The sequence below is a fragment of the Python bivittatus genome, unplaced genomic scaffold, assembly GCF_059951505.1.
Source record: "Python bivittatus isolate LINGU-HERP-01145 unplaced genomic scaffold, Pbiv_v1 ctg000310_np1212, whole genome shotgun sequence".
NCBI classification, from domain to species: domain Eukaryota; kingdom Metazoa; phylum Chordata; class Lepidosauria; order Squamata; family Pythonidae; genus Python; species Python bivittatus.
The window spans coordinates 6,763,855-6,791,370 of NW_028277054.1; the positions used below are offsets into that span (position 1 = coordinate 6,763,855).

Consider the following 27,516-nt stretch of genomic DNA (forward strand, 5'->3'; position numbering starts at 1 on the left):
CCTGGGCAATCTGGGCATTTAATCTTTTCAATAATTCTCCTTCTGGTTGTTCTTCACCCCTTTTTCTCTGAGCTCTAGTGACCACTCTTAAGGCTGCTTGGGCACATGGAATTACAGGGGCAACCACTTCCTCTCGCTTGCTCTTGTGTTGAGGCAATCGAGACAGGGCGTCTGCCAGGAATTTTTTCTCCCCCAGGAACATACTTCAGGGAGAAGTTAAACCGATGAAATTTTGTGCCCATCTCATTTGCTTGGGAGACAGTTTCCTCAGTGCAGTCAAGGCCTCTACATTTTTGTGATCAGTCCAAATTTCAAAGGGGTGGGGTGATCCCTCCAACAAGTGTCTACAGCAAACTAAAGCCCAGCGCACTGCGAACGCCTCCTTTTCCCACACCAACCAGCATCTTTCTGTTTCTGAAAATTTCCGGGATATGTAGGCACATGGAAATAGCTCCCCCGCCCCTCCTTTCTGCAACAGCACAGCTCCCACCGCCACATCCAAAGCATCTGCCTGGATGACAAATGGCTGTTCTGGATCAGGGTGCTTTAGGATCGGTTCAGCCATAAACAGATGCTTTAAATCTTGAAAAGCTTCCTGGCACTCCTTAGTCCAGGCCAAGGGGGCTCCAGGTTTTGAGGCCTTTGCCTTGTCCTTGCGCTTGGTTTTCAACAAGTCTGTGAGTGGGAGTGCTACTTGTGCAAAGTTGGGTATGAACTGCCGATAAAAGTTAGCAAACCCCAGGAAACTTTGAAGCTGTCGCCTGGTTTTGGGAGCTTCCCAACCCGTGACATCCCTCACCTTGACCGGGTCCATTTCAATTCCCTGATGCGAAATTCTATACCCCAAATAGTCAATTTGCTGTTTATGAAATTCACATTTAGAGAACTTGGCATACAATTGTGCCTCCAGTAGCTTTTTTAGTACCTTCCTAACTAATTGTACATGCTGTTCCATGGTTTCAGTGTAAATCAAGTTATCATCCAGATAGACCAACACCCCCTGGTACAAATCCTCTTGTAACACCTCATTTATGAGTTGCATAAACACGCCCACTGCGCCTTTTAATCCGAATGGCATTATTTCATAATGGAAGCACCCCAGGGGGCAATTGAAGGTGGTTTTCCATTGATCTCCTTCACGGATTCACACCCTGAAGTAAGCATCCCTTAAATCCAGCTTCAGGAAAATTTTCCCTTTGGATAAATGGGCTAACAGGTCTTTCATTAGGGGTAGTGCGTACTGGTTGTCTACAGAAATGGCATTTAGGCCCCGATAATCTGTGCATAAAGGTAAAGAGCCATTCTTCTTTTCCCTGAAAAGCATTGGTGCAGCAATCTGAGAATGCATAGGTACAATAAAGCCCCTCTTTAGATTCTTATCAATGAACTCCCGCAAGGCTTCCAACTATTTGGGTGTCATAGCATACATTTTCTTCTTTGGGAATTTAGCCCCAGGCTCAATCTCTATAGCACAGTCACTAGCGTGATTGGGGGGTAGCTGATCTGACTCCCATTCGCTAAACACCTCCTATAGGTCGCGGTACTCCTTGGGAATCTGAGTTGCAGCCCCCACTGCCTTTTACCCACTCACAGCACCCATCTCCCCCTCCGACAACGTCTCGTTAATTCCTTCAACTTCCACTCCTCCCTCCTTCGGGAAACGCACAATCTTTTCTCCCCAGTTTACTTCTGGGTTCTTCCTTTTTAACCAGTTCATGCCCAGAAGCACTGGGTTGGATGCCATGGGAGTTACTAGGAATTAAATAGTCTGCATGTGGCCACTCTGACGCCCGCCTCGCTGCCGACAGCCGCCAACTCTTTCTTGCCGGGCTTCGAAGACTTCAGCCCCTTCCGCTCCAACTTCTTACCTCCCGGTTCCGGCTTCGCTTTAGGGCACACCGCGGCAAAGTGCCCCGGCTCCCTGCAGTTGAAACAGACGCGACGACTCCGGCTACTTTCCGGCGCACTGATCTTCACCTTGGGTGCTGCCTTCTTTGTTCCGGGTAAGGGTGGAAGTCGGGTTCTTGCTTCTACAGTGCGCCATTGCTCCTCCACCTTGCCGGCCATAGCGACCCATCCATTAAAGGTTTTGGGGTAACCCTGGCACATCATGCGCTGCAGTAAATTGGGTTGCAAGCCACTCTGGAAGAACTCGATTACGAGCTCCTCAGGCACATGAGCCTGAGGCAGCCTCTGTGGCAAACCCCGAAAGTCATAGGAGAACTCAGATACTGTCTTGGACCTCTGCGTAAGACTTTCCAGGTCACGTCGTGCTTTTAGCGCCATGCACGGGTCTTCAAAGTGCACACAGAGAGCCACCATGAAATCCTCTGATTTCCTTAAAGCCCGATTCTTCGCCTGGTGCAGGCCAACCACCCATTTGGCTGCTGTGCCTTCAAAAAAACCGGACACATAGGAGACCTTCTCCTCCTCGCTGTGGAACAATCCACCATAGCCCTCCACGTGGATCCGAACCTGGGTGATAAAGCAGGCAAGCTGCTTAGCATCTCCCCTGAATTTCACGGAGATCCCCCGCTGCTGCATCGGGCTCTTTTTGGCTCTGCTAGGTGGGAGGTCCTCCTCCTCCTTGCTGGAGGTCTCTCCCTTGGCTGATTGCTCCGCCACCTCGTTCCTCCATTAAACTATTAAATCTTGCGAGGATTCTGACATTAAGGAAACTGGAAATGCTTTTGCAAGTAGGGAACTCGTGAAAGTTACAAGATGCTGAGCATGTAAAAGTTATGCTGATGGTAATAGTTTTATAAGAGGAAACGGAGGGGAAATGTGGTTAAGCCAAAAAGGACATATGTCTCGCCTGCTTCAGGGGTAATGAAAAGGGGACATGTCTGCAGTTTTCTCTTTTCCCTAAGTAAGGTAAAAATAAAAATAAACATTTTGCCCTCCTCCTATATGCTTTCTGATGAAAAAAAGGTATAAAAGCTGTTGTAAACTGTTTTAGGGTGTGGCTGTTGTCTGTCTTCTTTCTGCCAGCCGGACAGAGAGTGGCCCATCCTGCTTTTCTCTTGGCCAAAATAAAAGCTGAACTCTCATTTGAAATTATAGATTCTGGGCTAGAAAACCTTACATATTTCTGGCACCCAACGTGGGGCCCGAAGACAACGTTTCTTCGGGGTAATCCCCAAAGGATTCCCCATGGCCAGTCTCATGTTTAGGACTGGCGGGTCTTCACTTTGACTTCCGGAAGAAACCAACGCTGGTTGAGGGAGAGACATCAGCGCGCGCCCAGCCTTTTACCTGGTGGCTTCTCACCCGTCGTGCAGTGGCAGACTCCTCTTGAAGTCGAATCTGAATGCCCTGGCATTAGAGGTTTTTCCCCTTCAGCACCTGGGAATGTCGTGCCTGAGGAACATTGGTGAGTAACTGTATAATTTAGGATATATTGGAATATATTGGAAAAAGGGAAGTGTGCCCTCAGTGTTGTGTGAATGTACATATGAGACACAGGAAACTTCCATAAGGGATCTGCCTCTGAAGTGAATGTGGAGGAATGATCCGCGGTTCCATACCCCGCGGTTCCATACCCCTGGCCAGAGACTTCCAAAACGAATGGTTTGAGAGACTGTTGTGACCCCTTCAGGAGGGTTCCTCACATCAGGAAAGGGATTAGCTACCCCCAAGTCCTGCTTGGCTGTTCAAGAAACTCTTTCCGCGGGTTGTGTTGCTTGTGGGAGCAGTCTTTAAAGTTGCCAGCGCCTGCTGGGAGGCGCTGCCCCCATTGCAACTGACAGAACCCGAGGAAGGGGGGCGAAGCGGTTGCCTCGAACTGGCCCGGGCCCAAGAAATTTCCTGAGGAGCCATGGGTAATGCCAACAGTAGAGTTGGCCCAGGTATAAGGAAGCCGTGTACCCCTTTAGAGTGTATATTGACTTATTGGGATGCACTGAAACCCAGACTGGCAGTAGAAACAAACTTTAAAAAGCCTATATTGAAGACTTGGTGCTCAGTTATGTGGCCCTCCTATTTTCTGGGCTTTCAGTGATGACCATGGCTGAAAGAAGGCACTATAGACCCTGAAAGTATACAAAGCCTTTCCGTTTACCTTGCGGAACACGAGAAGGTTGAAGAAGATAATTATTTAAGTTTCTTTTACAATTTGGCCCTACGGAAAGACATTTTAAGTCAGTGTGGTCTTTTCCCTGTTCAATCAACTATTTGCCCTGTCCGCCCGAGACAAAAGAAATTGGAAGAAAAAGGGCAACTGATTCTAGAAGAACCAGAGGAGGAATTTCCACCACCATATGGAGGACCAAGTGCACCTCCAATAGTACCCCAAGCGGTGCCGCCTTCGTCAGCCTTGGCACCCCCACCGGCCTTGGCACCCCCATCTCCTCTGCCACCTCAGTCTTTGGGGGAAATAGTTGAACTTGCCAGTCTACCCCACACCAGGACGGATCAGTCTTACAGCCCTTCTGCCTCTGCAACATCTATGATGGCACCCCTCCAGCAAGTTCTATTGGGGGATAACTTGGTTTTTGTACATATACCTTTTACGACCAGTAGTCTTTTTAATTGGCAAAAAGGACTGCCACCTTACAGGGAGGTGCCCCAACAATATGTGGAACTGGTCCAACATATTCTTGCTATCCATCAGCCCAACGTGCCAGACATGTTTACCCTTTTAGCTGCATTTTTGGGTGCTGAAGATAAAAGACAAGTTTTAAAAGCAGCAGAAGACTATTACAGGGGACAAAAAGCGGCCGCCATTGCAGGGGGGTAGCCTGCTACCCAATGGCCCGCTCCAGAGGTCCTCCTTTCCCCTAACTATGAGGTGAATGTGAATGGTCCTGGTATGGAAACCATCCAATGGGCACAAGAAGCCATTCTACACGGCTTAAAAGTAGGGGTCCCTAAGACTGAATTTTCACCGAGTCCACCAAATTTTGCAAGATTCATCTGAGACCCCAACTGATTTCCTAAATCATTTGAAAGATGGGTTCCGACATTTTACCGACCTAGACCCCGAGGCGCCCCAGAATGAGGTTTTGCTGAAAATGACCTTTGTGGGACAAAGTGCCCCCGATATTAGGAAGAAGCTCCAGAAACCCGAAGCCCCCACTACGCAGAACCTTGAAACACTGATTCAGATGGCATTTTTAGTCTATGCCCAGAGGGAAGAGAAAGAAGAAGAGAAAGAGGAAAGAAAGATGAAGAAACAGGCAACTCTCCTCACTGTGGCCCTAAAGACTAACTCCATGCCCAACCGAGTTGATGTAGGTCCCTGGGATGACAGACCCCAACCACCCCTACAGAGGAACCAATGTGCAAGATGTAGGAAGTTTGGACATTGGAGAGGAGATTGCCCCAACTTCAGAAAGGGCCCAGCCCCGGGGAATAGAGATCAGCCCCAAGACCAGATGCCAGAAACAGGTCTTCGTCGGCGTGGACGAGAGAGATGCCCGCACCGCTATCAGATGAGTGTGAATGCCCCCGAGTTTCACCCTGATGTGTACTGACGGGGCTCCGGAGGACTTCATTCTACCCCCGAACCTCTAGTGGAGCTCCAAGTCGGGGAAAGTTTTATTCCTTTCTGGTGGACATCAGAGCAACATACAGCGTTTTGACTGACCCCGATGTCCCCTGTTTAAAATCTCAATTTACCCCCATCGTAGGAGTTTCTGGAAAATCTGAAGAGGCGCCCCAGAGTGTTTCCTTCAAAGTGTCCAACACAAGAGGCCCCTCATTGGAACACTCCTTCTTAGTCTTGCCTCAATGTCCTGTAAATCTTTTGGGACGCGACCTCCTGGGAAAACTGGGAGCTTCACTCCAATGCACCCCAGAAGTGAGTCTGGAGATCCCACCAGAGAGGGCTTATTTGTGTTTTCTTGGAGCAGCTTCAGCAAGCCCTTTTATTCTTAAAGAAGTGAACCCTGATGTCTGGTATCAGGGAATACCTGGGTCTGCCAAATTTGCCACACCCCACGTGGCCAGACTACTTCCAAATACCAGCCCAGTATCCATTAGGCAATATCCAATTAAAAGGGAGGCCAGATGGGGAATAAAGCCTTTCATTGACCTATTTTTGGATCATGGCATTTTGAAAATTGTCCAGTCACCATGGTCAATGACAATTTTCCCGGTGCCCAAGCCTGATGGCTCTTGGAGAATGGTCCATGATCTCAGGGAAGTAAATGCTCACATCCAGGCTCTTCATCCTGTTGTAGCCAACCCTTATACCCTGCTGACAACCCTTTCCCATCACCAGCAGTGGTATACAGTAATTGACTTGAAGGATGCGTTGTTTTGCATTCCCCTTGCTGTTGAAAGTCAAGCATACTTTGCCTTTGAGTGGGAAAACCCTGATTCTGGCTACAAACGCCAACTCACATGGGCAAGGCTTCCACAAGGCTATAAAAACAGTCCTACCATTTTTCCTGCCGCCCTTTTTGCAGACTTGAGGAGTTTTGACACAAACAATACAACTTTTCTGCAATATGTGGATGATCTGCTGTTATCAGCAGAAACTGAAGAAGAATTGACTGAAACCTCTGTGCGATTGTTAAACCACTTAGCTCATAGAGGGTACACAGGGTCTCAAAGGAAAGTGCAATGGGTCCAGCCAACAGTCCAGTATTTGGGATATGTCCTGGACAAGGGACGAAGATTGCTGCATTCAAGTAGAATTGAAGCCATCTCCTCCCAGCCCTTCCCATGTAACCAGAAACAACTCAGAACTTTCTTAGGGATAACAGGTTATGCCATACTGTGGATCCCAATGTATTCGTTGATTGCCAAACCGCTGTATCAGCTGACTCAGAAAGATGTGGCCTGGGGTTGGACAGGAGAACACTTTAAAGCTTGGAAAACTCTCAAAGACTCCCTGGTGAAAGCTACCAGCCTTGCATTGCCAGATCAGAGCCAGGGTTTTGAATTGTTTGTCACAGAACAAAAAGGCTGTGCCCTTGGTGTGCTACTTCAGAAGATGGGCCCTGAGAGGGTTCCTGTTGCATACCTTTCTAGAACATTGGACAATGTTGTTAAAGGATGGCCTGCCTGCCTACGGGCCATAGCCGCAATAGCCTCCTTAATTCAAGAATCCCAGAAAGTTGTGTTGGGAGCCCCCCTACATGTTTTTACCCCGCATGCTGTCCAAACGTTGTTGGAGCAGAAATTACCTGCCTGGGCAACTTCCAACAGAGTGTCTAAATATGTGAGCCAGATTTTGGAACAAGAAAATGTTAGGTTATCTAGGTGTGAAAAGTTGAACCCAGCCACTCTTCTCCCTGTACAACCAGAGGGAGAACCACATGACTGCCTTGAGGTCCTTGAACATTAAATGACATTTGCATTCTAGTTATTGTCCAGAGGCCTCGGCTAAAGTTGAACGTATGAACAGGACTTTGAAATCACAATTGGCCAAAATTTGTCAAGAAGCCCATTTAGAGTGGCCCAAAGCTTTGCCAATTGCTCTGACCCAAATTAGAGCAATGCCAGGGGGAAAGTTAGGTCTATCCCCTTTTGAGATGCTTTATGGGAGACCTTTTGTTGCCCCTCTACAAGTCAATAATGATGTAGGTGAGAAAAATGTCACCCAGTACCTACAGAAACTGGCGCAAGTGTTATCTTGTATATCCAAACAGGTCCAGAATGCACTGCCCCCATCCTCAGATGAACCTCCCATTGTGGAACCAGGAGAGTGGGTTCGAGTGAAGGAATTGTTTCCGGGTCCTACCAGTCCCAAGTGGTCTGAGCCTCGTCAGGTCCTTCTCAGCACCCCAACGGCTGTGAAAGTGGAAGGCATCAAGGCGTGGGTCCGCATTACCCGGATCAAGAAGATTCCAGCCTCACTTCAGCAGTGGCAGTGCCAATCTGGTGAAGGACTAAAACAAACTATCATGTACACCTGCAACTCCTAAAGACCTTTTTGAAAACCTAACTGACTAAGGCCCATTCCTGTTGAAAGAAGAATTGGGGGGGGAGGGGGGGTTTACACATTATAAAAAAAACTGCACTGTGTTGGCTCCTGCTTCTCCCTTAGAGAACACACTGCAGACAGTAGACTGAATGTACCACACTGAGGATCTGGCAGTGTGGACCATAGCTGGCATACTGTTTTGCATACGATTGTCAGCACTGTTGGCTCTCTTCTGTTATAGGGAGGAGGGAATGCTTATGTTATTTCCCCAAGAGGAGCAAAAGAATCTGGAACTTCAAACTCCACTGGTCACACAACTCCCGGGTGTGCTGTCCTGTGACTGCCAATACTGCAACACTGATAGTGTCTTATTTACGTCACTTATTTGTACAGGAATATTTTTAGTTTGTTGCACTTGGCGGAAGCAGGGACAGGGTTTTGAAACCTCCCCCTCCTGCCCCTACTTTCAAATTACCAAGCCACAAGGACACAAAGAAATTTGTGTCTCGCCATCAGCACAATAACACGTATATGTATAATACTGTAATCCTGTCCCAAAACCTACTAAAGGAAAATAACCCTGAAGTAGCAAAAGATTGTTGGGTATATCTGCCCATGGCCCCAGCGGTTCACCAAGCCCTTCCTGTTCCAGCAGAATGGTGGTATAAAACTAAAGCTAAGTTAGTTTTTATTGGAGCTACACCCCGAAACAGTTTGGCCCAAGCATATTTTAACATGTATAAGAAAGGGGTGAAGAAAATGGGATTAAAGCAAGGGCCTCCCATAGATGGGCCTGTCGCTATTGAGGTAAAAAGACTGGAAAAGGCACCGCTATGTGTCAGGCAGCACGACCCCCATAATCCCAAAGAACAAGTCGACGTGGGACGAATTGATCCAGATGACTGTCTACTTATAGTTACACTGGTCCACAGCAACACACTTATGAAAACTGGACTTGTGCATCCAACAAATGTGCCAAAGAATTTAAGGCTCAAAAATAATGTATATTTGGCCAGAGCACCTGATGTGTCCATTACAAAAGGAGGGGTAAACAAGGACTGGTGTTCGGATAAACCTGCCTACACCCAGTTCGATTTTCCTCCTTGGCTTGCACAGAAGAAGAAGGGAAAAGATTGTGCGCCCATTCCCCAAATGTCAAAAGAGGGACAATGGGAGAACTCCTCATATTTTGTGGACCCCTCACTCCCCGGAGTAGTGGTTAACAAATCAATGGAGGCTCCTGTAACCCCAGAAGGGGGTGTGCAGCCATTGGTTGGGATGTATTTGACTGGGACCTTTAAGGAGTGGTTTAATGAGACCTCTTTTATGAAAGCCTTTGAATTCACCTTGAGAGCTTGCCTGGAAGAAGGAGGAGTTTTCTTTCTTTGTGGAGACAAGGCGTTTCGATGCCTGCCCCTTAACTGGAAGGGAGTATATACACTGGCTTTTCTGTTCCCTGACATTGGAGTTATTGTGAATAAACAAGACCCACCTAAACCTTTAATAGGACACATTCGCAGAAAAAGAGATCCAATTATTCTTCCTTTGTTAATAGCAGCAGGGATAGCTACTGGAGTGGGAACTGGGATTGCTGGGATAACGCATTCCGCTACTAAGTTCCAGCAATTATCAAGAGACTTTCAGAACAGTTTAGACCAAATAGCACAAGGTGTATTAGAACTCCAAAACCAGCTGGATTCACTAGCAGCTGTGGTTCTCCAAAACAAAAGAGGTCTTGATCTCCTCACAGCTGAAAAAGGAGGCCTCTGCCTCTTCCTGGAGGAAGAGTGCTGCTTCTACACCAATAAATCAGGTGTAGTCCAACAGGTTGTTAAAGACCTGAAGGATAAGGCCTTGGAATTAAGACAAAGGTTCACTAATTCGGATCAGTGGTTGTCTTGGTTACCAGGAACTGCCTGGATAAGACAGATACTATTTTTGCTTCCATGTGCAATACCCCTCGTAAAAAGAATGGTTTCATCTGCAATTTCTGCTATGGCCGCAGTCGCTTCTCCGACGACACAGCTTTTAACTAAACGGCCTGCAGAAATATTGCTCCTTAACCCCATCCCTAAGAAATGTGTTCCCTTAATAAAAATTCCATAGGACGCATCCTATGGTCAAAATAAAAGGGAGGAATGTAGGGAGCGTAAACAACCTGTTGCTTGGCTGGTGTGGGTCTTCCGGGCTATGTGGCCGTGTTCTGGAAGTTTTGTTTCCTAACGTTTCGCCAGCACCTGTGACCGGCATCTTCAGAGAGCAGGAGCACAGACAGGAGCAGTTCTCTCTGTGCCCAGGATGAGGTGACCCTCATAAATACCCACAAAAGGGTCACCTCATCCTGGGCACAGAGAGAACTGCTCCTGTCTGTGCTCCTGCTCTCTGAAGATGCCGGTCACAGGTGCTGGCGAAACGTTAGGAAACAAAACTTCCAGAACACGGCCACATAGCCCGGAAGACCCACACCAGCCATCGTATTCCGGCTGTGAAAGCCTTCAACAAAAATCTGTTGCTTCTTTGCTTCTGTACCTCAAGCTTTTGCTGGCATAGTGACTGTGTGGTTAAAGGTCCTCCCTCCCTCCCTCCCTCCCTCCCTCTTTCTTTCTTTCTTTCTTTCTTTCTTTCTTTCTTTCTTTCTTTCTTTCTTTCTTTCTTTCTTTCTTTCTTTCTTTCTCAGCCCACCCTAGCTCAGAGCCTGGGGAAACAGCCAGATCTTCAAGGCTGTCTTTCAAGACAGCTGGATCAGAGCTGTTTGGTTCTTGGCAAGGGGAATGCTGTAACTCTTAACCATTAACCACGGATCGTGTGCCTGGTGGTAACCTTTGCTTATCTGGGTGATGATTGCTGGTGATTTCTGGTGAGGCAATCTTCTGATCTTTTGTCTCAATCAGTCCTTTGTTTCATCAGTCAGAAGACATGATGAAAATTCCCTAATCTCACAACACATGGACAGACTCAACCATAGTTTTAACTGGAAAACTGTCAGCATTTTAGACCAAGCTAAATCCAAATATGCAAGAGAATTCTTGGAAGCCTGGTATTCAGACGAGGCAGCAATCAACAGACACATAAACAGCATCTATATACTATTCAAAAGAGACAAAAGACCAGAAGATCGCCTCACCAGCAATCAATCACCAGCAATCAATCATCCAGATGAGCAAAGGTTACCACCAGGCACACGATCAAGCAGCAAACATATGCCAATCAAAGAACTACCAGAGGAGCAAAACAGAACCCCCACCCCCACCAGCACTGGCAAGGAAGGCCACAGCACATAAATAGCGAGCAAACCCGATCCCATTATAGCACTGAAGATGTTACCTAGCCGGGTAATGAATTGTTTGCAAGAAACGAACCAAGCTCAGAGAACCCCAAGGACTCCACAGTTCAACCCTGAGCTACACATATTCACCTCTATTGGTTACTCCTTGCTAATGTGCATTCCCCCCCTCCACCCCCGAGACAAGATGTTGTGGTGGTTAAGGTGCTGGAGTGGGATCGGGGATATATGGACCCAGTCTCAAGCAGCAATACACAGTGGTTAACTTCAGGTCAGCAACTCTTTCTTAGCTCAATCTACCTCAAAGGGTTGATGTTGGGGGATAAAATGAAGGGGGAGTTCCCATAGAAGTCACCATGAGCTCCTGGAGAAGAGGCAGGAGGTTACTAATGCATCTCAGAACTGGGAGTGAAGGAAATCAGAAATTTACCTACAATGTATGGATACCTGAATATACATGACAGGGGTTGTGTGTGTGAATATGTGCGTGCATATTGCATGTAAATACAGGATTTGTTTTTCACAGTGGAAGCACAGAGTAATATATAGTCATTTTCTCTTCCCCCGCCCCCAATAAAAAAATCTCACTTGGACCTGGATTAGGTTTGAGCTCTGAATTGGGCAAATTTTTCCAACTCATCTCAATTTAACCCTTCAAGTTGTCCTCAGAGAAACTTTTAATTTTTCCACTTTTTGTAAAGTAAGTGGGGAGGGGGGCTGTGAGACCAGGGGGAAATACTGCTTTTCAGTTTTATGAAACAGCTTCATAGAAGCCAAGGTTGCCCCATCAGTTTTGATTTTCCAGAAGTAAAATGATAGATTTCTTATGTCCATTCTCATATCCCAACAGGTAAATGAGACATACATGAATGTTTCCATAGAGACGGATGGGTAAACTCCACAAAGAGAAATTCTGGCTGGATTGTAGCAACAAATATAGAGATGCATGGCATTTCAGTAGGTTTGGGGCGGGGGGAGAAATACATAAAGAGAGTGTAACGTCTTTTTCTCCCCTTATCAGTGTCTCAAAGCCCTTCGAGTCTTAAGAACAACTTTCTTGTTAAGAAGGAAGAACTGGACTTTGAATGTCTGCAATGCTTGAAGAACTGGCTTGTAAAAGGAAACGATATCCTTTTATTTTATGAGGAAGAACATTATTTTAAAGGATGTGTGAAAACCAGGTTTATGTGGCTGGAAGGGCGACAGTTTTTTTTAAGGCTTTCTTGGGCTGGGAGGAGGGATAAACAATTATACTTTAAAACCTAGCTATGACTCCCCAAAAAGATAAACTTAAAATTCTTATATGGAAGTTAGGGGGGGGGGGGCGATATTATACTCTACTCTCATTTACTCAAAGTACCTGCTGATTATGATCAAATGAACATTATGTGTACCCAGAGAGTGCTGTATCAGTTGTTTCACTTTAAAGAAGTACATCAACAAATCATCTTTTCCATGTTTACTTCCAGAACGATTGTCTAGCTTGCCACAAGGGCTAACGTCTCTTTTCTTTTAAGTACATTGGTTATCTCCTTTTCCTTCCCCAGTTTTACCCTGTTCAATTGTCCACTGCCTTTCCACACCATTTTGGAACTGCATCGATTGCCTATGACATCCCTTCTCATTCTCTCCTTTTTGCCTCTACCAGCATCAGAGTTCTGAAGTTAGAGGAGCAACAGCCTTGGAGATCTCCACAGGGCCTATGAGAGGCATCCCAAGTCAGGTTTGCTTTTGCAGGACGGGGCCATTCCCTCCACATTGTCATCAAGGCCTTGCTCATCAACATCCCTGTGACACTGTTTGAGTACTGGAAGACTGTTATAATGCTATTATCTCTCCTTAAACTTCTCTTTAGGCAAAAGGAACACACCTAGTTCCCTTACCATTCTTCATAGGATGTAGCCTCCAAGCCCCTCATTACCTTCACTGCTGTTATGCCAGATATGAAAGCCTCCTGATTATTATATTTTATTGTAAATTAGGAGTGACTTCCCGCTGGTCCCATGTATTTTGGTCTGTGATCAAATAAACATTTCTTTATATTCATTTCTTTCTCCTTATTTATCTAAGTATTGGCCATTGAACAGGTTTGTTCTTTAATCGTCTTTATTATTGATTATTACAGTTTTAGCTGAGTTTATTATCAGAGGCTTAAGTCCTAAACTGGACTCACTAAGGTACAAATAAGTCCCTATTGAAGCTCATTAAAATGTTAATGATTACTTAATTCCCACTGATTTCACTGGCACTGAAGGGCAGCTAATTTAGTTGGCATCCGAATCAAACCACGTTTCCCTTTTCCAGTGAAACTCTCACGAAACACTGCAAATACTTATGCCTTTTTATTGAAGAATACATTTTGCACATAACAAGCTTTGAGATAAAAACACTCAACCACCATCTTTCAAAGTAGTGGCATTCATTATGTTAAATCAATCAAATTGTAAATATTGGTTTTTCCCCAAAACTTTCAGAACTGAAGATTCTGTTAAAGAACATGGTGAAAGATGACTTCATTCATACAGACAAGATTGTAAAATGATGTACCCTGAGAGTGTATGCCAAAAATTATATAATATTTTGGATTTCCCTATCCAAGTCCAGAAAGTACAAGAACTCTGATTTTAGAAAATCAGATTTTAAAGCTGCAATATCATGACTAGAAAAAGGGGGAAATCTGAGATGCAGCAAAGGTGAATTTGGGCTTGTAGCCAGAGAACTCCCATTCTACAACCTTGATCACCAGCAGAGGAAGGAAGGGATGCCAGTAATTTCACACATTTCACACTTGACAATTTGAGTACACCAACGTGATATGGAAAGAGCTCTGCCATGTGAGTTTTTGCAAATACGTATCCAGACAAGTGAGGAGAGGAAACTTCACTTGAAGGCACGCTATCCACCCAAAATGCGCAGGATGGCTGCTCTATTGAAAAATGCTTTGCCAAGTACAGAGCACAAGATTTTTGTATAGGAATGGACATTCAGTTCCAAATGACCTGGAGTGAGCGATATCAGTCGAGCTGAAATAAGCAATGAATTTATTAAGCGACCCCTTGATTGTTTTCACACAACACACTTACCCTAATTCTTGGATTAATACATGTTCTTGATTTCTACAATATGCTGAAGCTTAAACTGGCCAGTCTAAGCTTATACTAAGCCCCTGTCAGGTACAAACTAGCCAAGGATCAAACTAATCAAGCTTAGTAAGTTTAATCAAATTAGCATGTTCTTTGAGCACAGCCACTAGGTTTATAACTGACCTGGTTAAGCATGTTGTGTGAATACAACTCTCCTGCTTCCTCAAAGAAACTGAATATTTTAGAGAAAAGCAGGTGGGGTTGGGGGTGGGGAATCATGGCCGCCTTCTAAATCCAAAGTAATTATTCTGCCTTCCACATTTGTCTTATAAATGTATGAATTTGTTCCAGTGCATATAATTCTGATTGGACACTCTCTGTGCCCCCAGGTTACTAATGTGGCTTCAAGGGTCATCTCAAAATGCAGCATCGTATTTCTCCTAAGCTGTTTCATCCTTATGCAATTTATAAGTAAGCCCACCTGTCCAGAGGGGAAAAAACATGGATTAGCCACACAGCAGATGAAGTAGAATTAAAAAAAACAACAACCCAGGAACCTATGGAGCTCTGGACTCAAGCTCATCTCTTTATTAGTTTCTTTATGACCAAGCTCTGTCCCTCAAAAGTCAATGGTCCAGAATAGAGCTATTTCTCTAAACCACATATACTCCTGATATCAGGTGTACTGGGTAACTTAGTGCCTTTTAAACTGTGTGAGGTTGTGTGAGCTGTAATCCAAAATATCTGGATGTTCGGATGTTTAGATGTTGCTGATTCCTCTCCAGCCAGGGAAAAGTGGCTAGTTCCCACCCCAGCATGAAAAACATTTAGCAGTTGTAAAAATATACAGAATGCATAAAGATGTATTTTTTTAAAAAAATTTACCAGCGTATACACAATATATACTTACCAGTTATAAGGTACAAAGGAAAGGAGGCCCAACCTATGCCAAAAGACCATCCATATGGGGCGATGGAATCTGCCTTTGCTGTGAAAACGGCCATAGCAATCATGACACAGAGGGCTGGAAATCAAAAAGGAGGTAGAAACATCTCTTTCAAAAGTATGGAAGATACCAGTGGGCTCTTCTGCTGTCACTACAAAGAAGGAGGCAGCCTCTTGGGATGTTTACTGCATTGGGATAGTCCAAGTTCTTCATATGTGCTCCAGTCTCAGGAGCTGGCATTAGAGAAGGGGTTGATTTGCCAATTGTATTTTAAAATGTAGTTACAGATTTTTCCATTTATAAATCTCTTCTAATACTGAACTGCATCCTTTCCTGGATCAACAGACACTTCTCACAATCACTCATGTTTTAGTCACCTCTTGTCTGGGCTCGTGTACATGGGGCCACACTTGAAGATACACTGGAGAGATGCACTGGAAACTAAAGGTGGTCCATAAGTAATTACGAATGCACTTCAGTATGTCCATCTGACATCTCTACTGCACTGGTTGCCAGTTGGTTTCTGAGTGCTATTCAAGGTGTCGGTTCTCATCTATAAAGCCTTTCATTATTTGGTTCCTGGCTCTTTATGGGACCATCTTGCTCCAATTGTCCCTGTCCATCCTATAAAATCAGACAAGGTGGGCATGGTCCATCTCCCATCAACTAAACAATGCCAACTTCTGAGATACTGGAGCCGTGCCTTTTCTGATGCTATTCCCGCCCTTGAAAATACCCACTAGGCCTGAGGTTCATTTGGCCCCCACCATGCTGTCCCTCAGAAAAGCTTTAAAAACCTGGCTTTTCAAACAGGCCAGAGGCTGGGGTAATCCCGTCTGGTTGATGATGGGTAGTTGGTACAATTAGAGTTATAGGTAGTCCTTGACTTACGACCACAGTTGGGACTGGAATTTCTGTCTCTAAGCGATGTGGTTGTTAAGTGAGTTGCACCTGATTTTACAACCTTTTTTGCTGTGGTTGTTAAGCAAATGCATTGACTTTGCTTGTTGGAAGCCCCCTGGAAAGGTCACAAATAACGATCACATGACTGTGGAACGCTGCAACCATTGTAAATACTTGCTGGTTGCCAAGCACCCAAATTTTGGTCACGTGACCACGAGGACCCTGTGACAGTTATGTGAGGATTAGTTGTAAATCACTTTTTTCAGCACCATTGGAACTTCGAATAGTCGTTAAACAAATGGTCATAAGTCCTACTACCTATATACAGTTTCCCCAATATTTTAATTTCTGTATTTGGTCTTGTGTGTTTTTTTTTTTTTTTGATGTTTTAACTTTGTACTCTGCCTTGCATCTTTCTGATTTTATCATCATCATCATCATCATGGATAGACCTGTCCATATTGTTGCAGTCTTGGCAACAATAGTAAGTGATTGGTCTTCTTTTGGAATGCCTTTTCAACTTCCCCATCTAGCCTACATCTCTGGGATTTTGGGGTGATTTCCCAATCAAATATTAGGCAGATTCAATTTTACTTAATTTTTTGAGATCATCCAAGGACAGGTAGGTGCTACCATCTCCTGAGATGGTAGATAACACTACCATTTTTTTAAAAAATAGAACTTCATGAAATGAAGGGTTTCAAAGCCTATATGTTTGTTTGTTTGTTTTGAAAGCACTCTACACTAGTAATTTGAAAACTCCCCCCTGCCGCCATTCCAAATTCCAAGTATTAAAAAACAGTTCATAAGAGTAAGGTTTCAACCAGTATATTGGGACATGAGTTCTGTTGAACTCAAGAGAATTTTCTCCTGGGCGGTCATCTGTAAGATGCCCATATGTTTGTTTTAAAGAACTCTTTATCAAATAATTTGAAAAATTTCACACATACCACCATTCCAGATCCTACACTCTGCCTGCTTTTGAAGTTCTTTTCAGTTCAAGTTTTCTTGGCACAAATCTGGGGAAGTTTCAAATACTGCTGATGGTATTGAGTTAAGCAACACAAAGGATAGGAATCATATCTGGGAAAAGATTCTTGTAAAGGTTCTTATTAAAGATAATACCTGCAGTAAAGCTGGCAATACATGATACCAAGCTCAAGGAGATATTGCCAATCTTGGATTGACTAAACATGATGCAAAGGCCACCAAAAGAGACAGCTCCAGCAATCATCCCCAGAATCAGGAAGGCTCGGGTGGCATGGAAATAGGCTGTAGGGAGTCAATGGAGAGACAAGGTAAGAATTAAAGGCCGGGGTTTCTGCACATCTCAGAACAGTGACACATCTGGAATATTGAGACCATGTCAGGAGCACTCTCACAAAATGGCTGCCATGGATGAGTGCTCATTCCCATAATGGCTCCAGTGTGGGACATAGCCAGCCAAAAAACATTTGGATTACCATATCTGCCCTGCCTACGGGAAGGCAACACATGTTCTCATGTTTTCTGTTTCTTTTTGCTGCCATCTGTGATTTTTGTAACCCAAGTATACTAGGTCTGCAACAGACTGCTCTAATCAGATTTCTCCATATCATTCATTCTAACTTCTGTTCCTCCCCATGGGTGTCTGCTGATGTAGACAGCCATGGAGATGGCCTTGAGGGAAATATTCAGAAGCCATTACAGAAACAAAAAGGGCAGAAGCATTCCTTAAGCTCTGGGAAAGGACAGCCTTGGGAAGAGACTCAGGCTGTCTCCTCCTTGACTCACTGGGGTGTGAGAGGGAGGGCAGGAAAACATGAGCAGACCTGCAGGATTTTGTTAATATAGGCTATCTCAATAAATATTACTGCAGTTCTAGTCTTCTTGTGAAGTCCGGATAACCTCGAAGAGCTGACAGCAGAAATCAGGGTTTGGTCAAAATGCTGAAGCATGCATTGTGATGTCATGAGGCAAGTTCTGCCCTGAGATACTTGGATGCAATGTCACAAGGCAAACGTAAAAGAGGTGGACTTTGCACCATGATGTTGTGATGCATGTTTTGTCATTTGTTTACCCCCTCCCCTTGCAGACACCCATGCCCCCCACCGCTGGTCAGAATACTTCCTATCACCCTTTATTCCTCTTTTCCTTTTGTAGTTGATGGTGTACCAAGTTAAATAAATACGTGAATATATTTTCCCGCAATGAACTAGGATGCAATCCATCATTTTTTTCCTAACAAAAGCTTGTGTCACCCTATTCTCCTTTACATTGAATGCCTACAGTATGCCTGGCATCTGGGATCTAAGGTGTCATCCTAACTGACTCAACTTTTTCATGCAAGATAGCACTGGATTGTCTACAGGTAGTGCAAGATTGAAACTGGGCTACCTTCAAAAAAAAAAAAAGATTGGACAAATTGATGGAAGATAAAGCTAACAGTAGCTATTACATATGGTGGGAAAATAGATCCTCTGCATACAGAAATTGCATACTATTCACTGCCAACCCTTCACGATAGACCAGACTATGAAACCAAAGTCATGTAGACCAATACTATTTTTATTGTAAGATTATAGTAACAGAATCTTACAAGTCTGAATGCAGCTCTCCCCTTCCTCCCATTATCTTTGTATGAACTAGGGAGGAGATTGTTGGAGATGTTTGCATATATTACAGTTCTGCCTTAGGACTCAGGTTTCTTTTATCTAACTGTTGCCTTGGCAGCAGCTCTTCCTCCTGTCCCTCAAGGACATTCCCTCTGCCTTTTACATCTACTCCTAGCTACCTGGGGGCAAACAGGAGATGGCCAATCTTGGAAACCAACCGAGAAGCTGATGAAGTTGATGAAGCTGAGCCCAAGCTCCCTTCATTGATCTCTATAGAGTCTTTAATAATTCCTTGTATTTGGATTGGGATTGGATCAATAACTGAATCATATAACCTGTCCTTTCCTACCTAACTCTCCTCTATAGCATTCTCAGCCCTCCTAGAGAGTATCTTGATGAAACTTCCTGATTGTCCTACCTGGTAAAAAACAAGACTGGCCCTTAGTTGAACTGGGAAGGTCTTCCCAGCCTTAAGCCCTCCCCAGGATTTCAGGTCAAAATAGTACTAAGGAACTCATAAGAAGACCCTTGTGCTTCTTCTCCACAAAGACAGAGGAGATCTTACCTGGCACCACATCCATACTATATGTGGTACATATTGTGTTTACACACACTTTCCACAGACCAATACTGGTGACTGAATTCTCTATCCAATTGTTTGAACCCAAGGCAAGGAGCAGGAACAGAAGGCTGATGCAGGAACAGACTGCTACACCAATATGCAGGGCATTCATTTCTACAGAGTGCTCTGGTCTGTCACCACCAAATGGTCTGTTGATGGAACTGGAGGAAAACATTGATTTTATGTTATTGATACTTCCTTATTTTGATCATTTATGGTTATACATCTTAATTGCTTTGTATGTTAAGAATTTTATTGGGTGATTTTAGTGCATGGTAAACTCCCTGGGAAAATTGAACTTTCAAGTAGGTATTTGAGTAGAAGGCCTTACCAGAAATAAGAGTCTGGGTTCCATGTTTAACATGGCCAGTTTCTTCCACAAGATATTTCTATTTATGGAGTCAAAAGCTATAAGGATGGTAAACAATTTCTTGCCAATGGTTGTATATTCCACAGTGTGCTGTAGAGTAAAACAGTTGTCTATTGTGGAACATCCCAGTCTAAATCCAGCCTGTTCTTCCACCAAGAGGTTTTTTTTCCCCCCACATCCAGTCCTATATCTTGCTCAAAAGATGTTTTGCATACATTTTGGCGACTGTATAAATAAGACGGATGGGCCTATAGTTTTGGGAATCTTCCTTGTCTCCTTTTTTGTATATGGGGACTAGATGGGAATTTTCCATTCTACTAGGATGTGGCCTCTGTTATTTATGTAAGAAGTCAGTCCTGCCAGCAATGGGACCCACCAGTCAGTATGTATCCTAAAGTGTTCTGGAGTTAGAAAGTCTTCACCGGGCATCTTGTTAGAATTCAATGTCTGAATATTAATATTAATAATAATAACAGACAAGCATCTGCCACACAACACCCCAGACCTAACAATTGTTGATAAGAAAGACAAGAAAGTCTGGATAGTGGACATTGCAATACCTGGAGACAGCAGAATAGAAGAGAAAGAACTGGAGAAAAATCACAAAATATAAAGACCTGCAAATAGAAGTAGAGCGACTACGGCAAAAGAAAGCAAGGTAATACCAATAGTTATAGGTGCCTTAGGTGCAATCCCAAAACATCTGGAGCACTCCTTGAAGACCATCAGCATTGACAAAATCACCATTGGTCAATTGCAAAACGCAGCTTTACTTGGAACAGCCTATGTCCTGCGATGATACCTGTCAAACCACAATATCTGCCTATCCCAGGCCCTTGGGAAGGACTCGATAGGTGGATAAAAATGCCAAACCCAGTCTAAACATCTGACCGACTGTGCAAGCAACCATAATAAGTTTAGTTTCTGTCATTGACACTGGTGGTCAGAGAGGAAGGTTTTGAGGAATTAGTGTCACAGCATCTACTTATGTGAGGAGCCCTGGTTGGGGTTAGCAAATAGATTAGCATAAAAATTCTCCCATGTTGATGCTGGAATGGGAATGTCAAATAGGAACTTGCATTCCTTCCATATTCCAGATATGGTATTCTAAAATATGATTGAGTTGGTCTCTTTCCATGATATTTCTAGTTGTGACCAAAGTGCTACCTTGTACTGGGCCTTCTTGGTGGTTATTAAATTCTTGTAGTGGCAACTGTGCTTTAGCATTTTAGGATGATTATTTTGGGGTAGGATATCTCTGGGCCAGATGCATGGTTGCCCTTAATATCTTTCTCATGTGTAGACAGAGTTGAACCAGTTAGGTCTTATTGGCTGTAGGTTCCTATCAAATAAGTTGTCTATTAGGAAGCTTCTTAACATAAAACACAGGTTAGTATAATCAGTGAGAATTTCACCAGGACCTGGATCAGTGAGGAGATGGCTTTCCTCCAAATCTGGGCCTGCTCTGAGTTCAGAAAGCTAGCTATTGCTTTGGTGTCCACCTTGGACCATTTGAGCCTTCTGCTCTGCCTCACTTCACAGTCAGCTAGTAGCCTCTTATCACTTGGCATGGATGATCGAAAATCAGAACTGCCATAGAAGTTAACAGTGATCAGTGATGGTTGCTGACCTCCCTCACATGGACTTGAATATCTGAAAAGAGTTCAGTCTTGCTACTTGTAAGACATGTGGAGTCCAAAATGCTGCTGGAATTCCCTCAGTGATACATATAAGGAAAAGTAAAACCAATTTCTTTGCCTTCTAAAATATAGAGGTTACATTTATATGTCAGAGGGACCAGTTATGATCCAGCCGTAGGGATGGTAGAGTGAGGGAATTTGTTTGCTGTCTCTTCTGGATGGAAGCCCTTCAGCCTTCTGTATCAGCCGCCTTTCACAGAATCACTGATCTGAGATGGGCAGCTATATAAATTGAATAAATAAACACACAGCTGGGCTAGGAACAGATTGGTTGCACTTCTAGATTCTTATTTTCTTCTGTTTACTTTGTTTTTTTGGATATGTAGGACAATCTGATTAGTCCGAAGGAAACATCTACAACTTTCTTGCCCATTGTCCAGTATTTCTTGGGAGCTTGGCACCTGCCTCTCACCCTTTGTGGGCATGTGTTTGAATCTCCCTGTTCATTCCTCCCTCCCTCTTTCTCTCTCTCTTTCTGAGTTCAAGAGTAGGATCAACCTTGTCTTCACAGCTGGCTGCTTTTAGATCACAGGAATTGTGGGATTTCATTGACTCAGCAGGGCTGTTTGGTTGATTGTGAGCTGGGTGAGGGTTTCTTTTAGAGAGTCCTCATTGTCATTTACTGTTGTCGGAAGTTCAAAAATAGGGAATACTGTTTGTGCTGCCAGTAGCCATTGCCTGGTTATGAAATCAATTACGTTTCCATTTTTTAAGCGGTTGAAGTTGGAATCCTCGTCTCCTTTCAGTATAAGCCCTGTGGCTGCTGGAGAAACAACTGCAAGTTGTACAAAGGCCTTAAGGCCATTTATATTCTGTCCTTCCTTCCAGAGCTAAAGTAATTCTCCCTGTGTGAGAGAAGAGAGCCCCTCTCCATTTTATCCTGCTCAGAAACTTAAAAGTTAGGTAGCTACTGCTGAGAGAAAGCACCCAACTCAAATTCACTCAGCGAAAGTGGATATTGGCATTTAAATCAAGTTCTCTCCACTCCCGGACTTACTTGCTAACTATTCCTCTCACCTTTGCAATGGGAGACTCTGAAAGAACAGAGAGTATTTAAAGAAGATTCCACATTTTTTCTTTTTTTCTGGGAAGTGGACAGAAGGAAAGAGAGAAAAATCTCAAACATTTTCTCAGAAAAAGAATGTCTTTTGAAATATATATTCTTACCTTAGACCTTTGAAGCAACGGTGTGGGTAGTTCCAGGAAGGAGCAGCTGAGAGCAAATGCTCAGCTTGTCCTTTCCCGGCCAACGCACCAAAACTGTCAAGGAAAAAGCCACGTTAAACATGGAAGGCAGACACACCATAAAACAAGTCACTTCAAAGTTCTAAATTCTACCAAAACTTTATTGAAAATAAAATTCAGCATAAAAATAAATGCAATCACAACATACAAGGTACTTACACATTGCAATGCCGACCTGCTTGCCCGAGCCATCAAACTGACAGCTTGTTCAAGAGGTGCCATTTACCTGGTTGCTATCCTTTTTATTCCGTTAAACCACAAACCATATTATGATGATCAGATCATTCCCAGCACAGATGTCGACACGTGTCGTGTCGGTGCCCTTTGCTTAGCCTTCTGTTCTCGTCAACATATTTGTAATTTCCTTCACTTTGTTAGTTCCTCTTATTTCCCGTAAATGCCCCCACAGGTCATACATCAGTTATCTAGGCCTTATTAAATGAACTCTCTTACATTAAAACATATAAAAAAACTACTAATAATTTTCCCCTCACATATCCAGTATATAAATATTGAAGATTTTAAAAAGGAAGACAAAAACGAATACAAGCTCATATAAAATAAGAAAAGAAAAAAGAAAAAAAGAAAAAAGCTAAAAATGCACGAAAAGGAAAAAAGTAAAAGAAAAATAGAAAAGAAAAAAAAAGGAAAAGTGCAGAGAAAAAAAAATAATAATAAAGAAAAAAGATATATAAAGAAATGACTCCCCCTCCCTCCAGACAAGTACAAACAACTTCAGTAACTTATCATCTTCTCTGATATTTCAATAAAAGATCTCTTCTTCCAATATCTCATCTCTTATCAATAAACAAATTATAAAATCTCATCATTCAGTCCTATTCAGCAAAAGCCCATTAAGAATTACCAGAAATAATAACATATTTAACCTTAATCAAATAAATCAGTTTTATATTCTTTCTTTTACTTTTAAACACAGTAACTTATCACTTTCTCTAAAAATACAGCAAAAAAAAAAAAAATCTTCCCATATCTTATATGGGAGTTATAAATAACTGTTTAAGCCTCATCATTTGGTCCTAGGAAAAATCATCATTTGGTCCTAGTAAAAAAAAAAAAAAGTCCATTAAGAGCTACTAAAAACAACATATATTTTAACCTTGATCAAATAAACCCGATGTGTATTCTTTCCATTTACTTTTAAGAAGCTTGATTTTTAATCCCTTCAAATAGTGTCCCACAAGTTGATTTCTTTTCATTTTTTCTTTGTGTCCTCGCAGAAACTCCTTCACAAGCCGGTTTCATTTGTAAATCCAGTGTAACTTCATTTTCCGTATCATTCTTGTAGCCTGACACTTTTAAATCCATTTTCAACTTCAAAGTCCCCTCCTATCATGTTTTTTTTCCTAATCAAAAATTCTTTCCCATGGGAAGATTTCTTATAGTTAGTTTCAAAATCTTCATATATATATTTTGTAAAATTTTAAATAACCCACAGGAAGTATTCTTGTAATTAATTTCAGAAACTTGCTTCAAGTCCATTTGGCCCCTTAATTTATAACTTTCCAAAATCGCCATTCTAGCCACCCTTTTGCTGTTTATTCAAAAGTATTTTTTTTTCTTTTAAAGTCCTTAAACCTGTACGAAATTTCTTTCATCAAGGATAGAAGGAAGTTCACCTGGTGTAATGAAACTTGCCCTTATGAAGGTTGTTACCATCCAAAAAGCCATTCACAAGCAATTTCCTAAGGTGGTTAAGAGAAGAAGTATGTGAACCCAGTGTCCGTTTGAAGGTGCCAAAACACAGCTTAGTTAGGATGATTTTTCCTTGATTCCCAGAGCTCTGAAACCCACCAGAGACTGCTGTCTTATGGTCTCCTTGTGAGAAGTCTCTGTATAGAGTGTATAGACTGTATAGAGTCTATTCCATATTCTCAGTATGGCACGTCTCACATAATGATTTTTAAAATCCACATTAACCTTGACTTTATCCTACCACAATTATCCATGCCACCCAAATCTCAGGCCATGTCCTTATAACCCCAAGAGCCTTCTACTTCTCAGCAACATCCACTCTTTCATCCAAACCAAACAGCAAGCTGCAAAATACAATTTCAAATCAGGTAAACCCAATCCTCCTCTTTCCTTTGTATCTTGTAACACTTTATATTTAACTCATGGTTTTCCCCCCTGCCACACAAATTTAGATGTATCCTTCTGCCACTGTTTAAATGCTGCATCGGTTGTCAAAACAGGTATTGTCTGAAACAAAAACATCATTCTAGGCAAGACATTCACTTTTTTTTCACATAAATTTTCCCCACAATGTCTTGAACTATTTCTGTTCATCTTCAGGAAGCACCTCTTAGCACTACATCACCCCAGATCTTATTGAAATTTAAAGGTTTGTTACAGAAGCTCTGACAACTGGATTCAATAGCCCATTTTCTTTTGTGCCCTTCCATTTATATTTAATTCCAACACATCTTCCATTCAAAGTCATAAGCCTTCCCTCCATTCACCCAGAGTGCTATCATTCAAACTGACAAGTGATCACATTTACAAGAAATTAGTGAACATTTTAAGAAGCCTAGGTGTATCCTGAGGTTCAAGATTTCTCAAGACGTTTTGAGCTAATAAACCAGGTCTCTTAACTTCATTGGTTAGAAAACTAATAGAATTTAGAAGTATTATTGAACAAGCAAAAAAGATGTAATTTTTCCTTTCCCTTGTCTGAATGAGTCAAGTGTAAAATACTGATTTCATAAACTAGTCATTAGACCCCCTCAGTATTTCCTGGGGCTCATTAAGCATAAAATTTGCCAGCCCTTAAATGATTAAAGAAATAAAGAAAATATTTTCCCTCCTGTAAAAATCTAAAGAAATACTATCTCACCAGCTTAGAATATGTTCCTTGGCCTTTCTGCAGGTGATAACTCTCTGGAGTAAGGCTCTACTCCCCAGTTACTATATGTTAACATGTAACTACAATACCTCTTTTAAAACATAATGAGTCTGATGTCCAGATTCTCTCCCCACCCTTATAGGGTTTGACTTCATTCTGAGTCATTTCGTGCAGTTATATTGTTAGTTTCCGTTCTTTTCAAGACTGCTCCATATCTAAAGGGGGGGTAAATGTGTTGGCTTTTTCCTATGTTTGATTCTCTTCCATCCTTCCATCTCATTTTTTTTCCTTCCTAGTGGTTTACCCTCATGTGCAAGGTCCACTTTTTTCAGATCAGCCTAATGTTGATCCATTGGTTGTGACAGGAATTGACCAACCAGCTTGTCGCCCGAGCCTGATGTCACTTTCCTACTTCTGACCTGCCAGCAAGTCCTCAACAAAAGATTGGTTGTTTTGGAGGCTCCATTAAGGAGGAGGTGATCCCTCAGTCCTCCCCAGCTATTGCTGGCCTCTTCAGGATCTAACTACAAAAGCTTGATGGGAAGAACCCTAGCTCTGGTCTTCTCCTTCCCATTATTCTCAGAAAATTGTCAACCCAGACTGAGTGAGCCCAGCAAACTCTTTCAGAAAAACAAGTATATTCTTTGGCCCCCTGCTGGGAATAAGGACAAAACCAGTCATACACTGCCTCCTTGTGGCCATAATGTGTAAAACCATAGGAATATATGCTTGATGAAGCCCCCCTCTGAGGTTATGGAGTCATGGAACCTCTAGTATGACATAAGACAACACTTCTCTCTCTCTAGTCTGACAGCCCAAATAAGGAAGGTGTATTACTAATAGATTGTACTTAGTACTTAAAAAGCACTTAAAACCCATTTGTAGAATGGACTAGACAAACTGTGACCCGTTGGGTCATCATTTCAGAGAGATTTCCTTACCTAAACGGAGAAACAGAATGACCAAGGGCAAAGAAGCAGTGGGAGTGGGAGTGACTTGTGACTTACTGCTGGCTTCCCCATTGACTTTGTTTGTGGGAAGCTGGTAGGGAGCGTCAGAAATCCTTCCTTGCTTCCTTGCTTCCTCTCAGCTTCCTTCCTTCCTTCCTTCCTTCCTTCCTTCCTTCCTTCCTTCCTTCCTTCCTTCCTTCCTTCCTTCCTTCCTTCCTTCCTTCCTCCCTCCCTCCCTCCCTCCCTCCCTCCCCCCCATATAATATAGGGTTGCGCCATTTTCCCTCCCCTCACAACCCTCAGGAGAGCCCCAGTGAAGCCTCCCCCTCCTCCTCAATTGACCTGCAGAACTGCCTGCCCCTTTGCTGGGGGGAGATGGAACAAAGGGATCCACAGACCATGAGAAAACTGTGGCCCCACTCTCCATTCTGGCGTGTCCCCCAAGGGCCCCCTGCCTCGCGGGAGGAAGAGGGCTCACCCATCGACTGCCAGCCCCCAAGCCAGCCCTACCTCGCCAGCAGAAACCCAAGTCATTCCCTCAACACCAACCACCATTAAGAGATTTCAAATTTATGCCTCGATTCCAAAGCAGCCAATGGGTGCTTGCCCGTCAGGCCTCACCGCCAGCCGGTTGGGTGCAGGGGACAGAGGGAGGCAGGAAACAGGTCGGGGATATGCCTGTGACGATCATGTGACCTGGGCTGACGGCAGTGGCGTGGCAGCACAGCATTGTTGAAATGACCACAAATTTCCCAAATTGTAATTGTAAGGTAGCCCATCTGAGGTACCTTGGTTCAAAAACTGTTGTCCTTTGATACACCATTTCACCAGTTGAAGGTTACAGGCAGGCGAGTATTAGTAGTATATAGATTACTCCACCATCTTCAGAACTCACTCTAGAACTTGAAGGAAACCATCATATTTTGTCTGCGCCCAGGCCTTCCCATTGCCCTAAATATGTTAATCTGTTTCATTTGTATTTTGAAATGCAGACATACTAATAAAAAGTCAGGTCAAATGAGGGATGAAAAAAGGTTGATTTCCCACTCTGTCTAGGGAGCTCATGGAGACATTTGTTGATTCT

General features: G+C 43.3%; 1 protein-coding gene across 3 annotated transcripts; it reads right to left on the reverse strand.

Annotated features, from left to right (window-relative positions):
• Window positions 1-13,485: 13,485 nt before the first annotated feature.
• Window positions 13,486-25,657, reverse strand: LOC107326761 (protein NKG7-like). Of its 3 annotated transcripts, none has more exons than XM_088139977.1 (6): window positions 25,572-25,657; window positions 22,542-22,634; window positions 19,248-19,465; window positions 17,214-17,360; window positions 15,150-15,263; window positions 13,486-14,720 (listed from the first exon to the last, which is right to left on the reverse strand). In XM_088139977.1, the coding sequence occupies exons 3-6, from the start codon at window positions 19,414-19,416 to the stop codon at window positions 14,680-14,682; spliced, it is 471 nt and encodes a 156-aa protein (XP_087996103.1). In that variant the 5' UTR covers window positions 19,417-19,465; window positions 22,542-22,634; window positions 25,572-25,657; the 3' UTR covers window positions 13,486-14,679. The 3 variants fall into 3 exon arrangements, with proteins under 3 accessions (XP_087996103.1, XP_087996101.1, XP_087996102.1); XM_088139975.1 differs by lacking the exon at window positions 25,572-25,657 and adding an exon at window positions 25,474-25,565; XM_088139976.1 differs by lacking the exon at window positions 25,572-25,657 and adding an exon at window positions 22,779-22,950.
• Window positions 25,658-27,516: the final 1,859 nt, after the last annotated feature.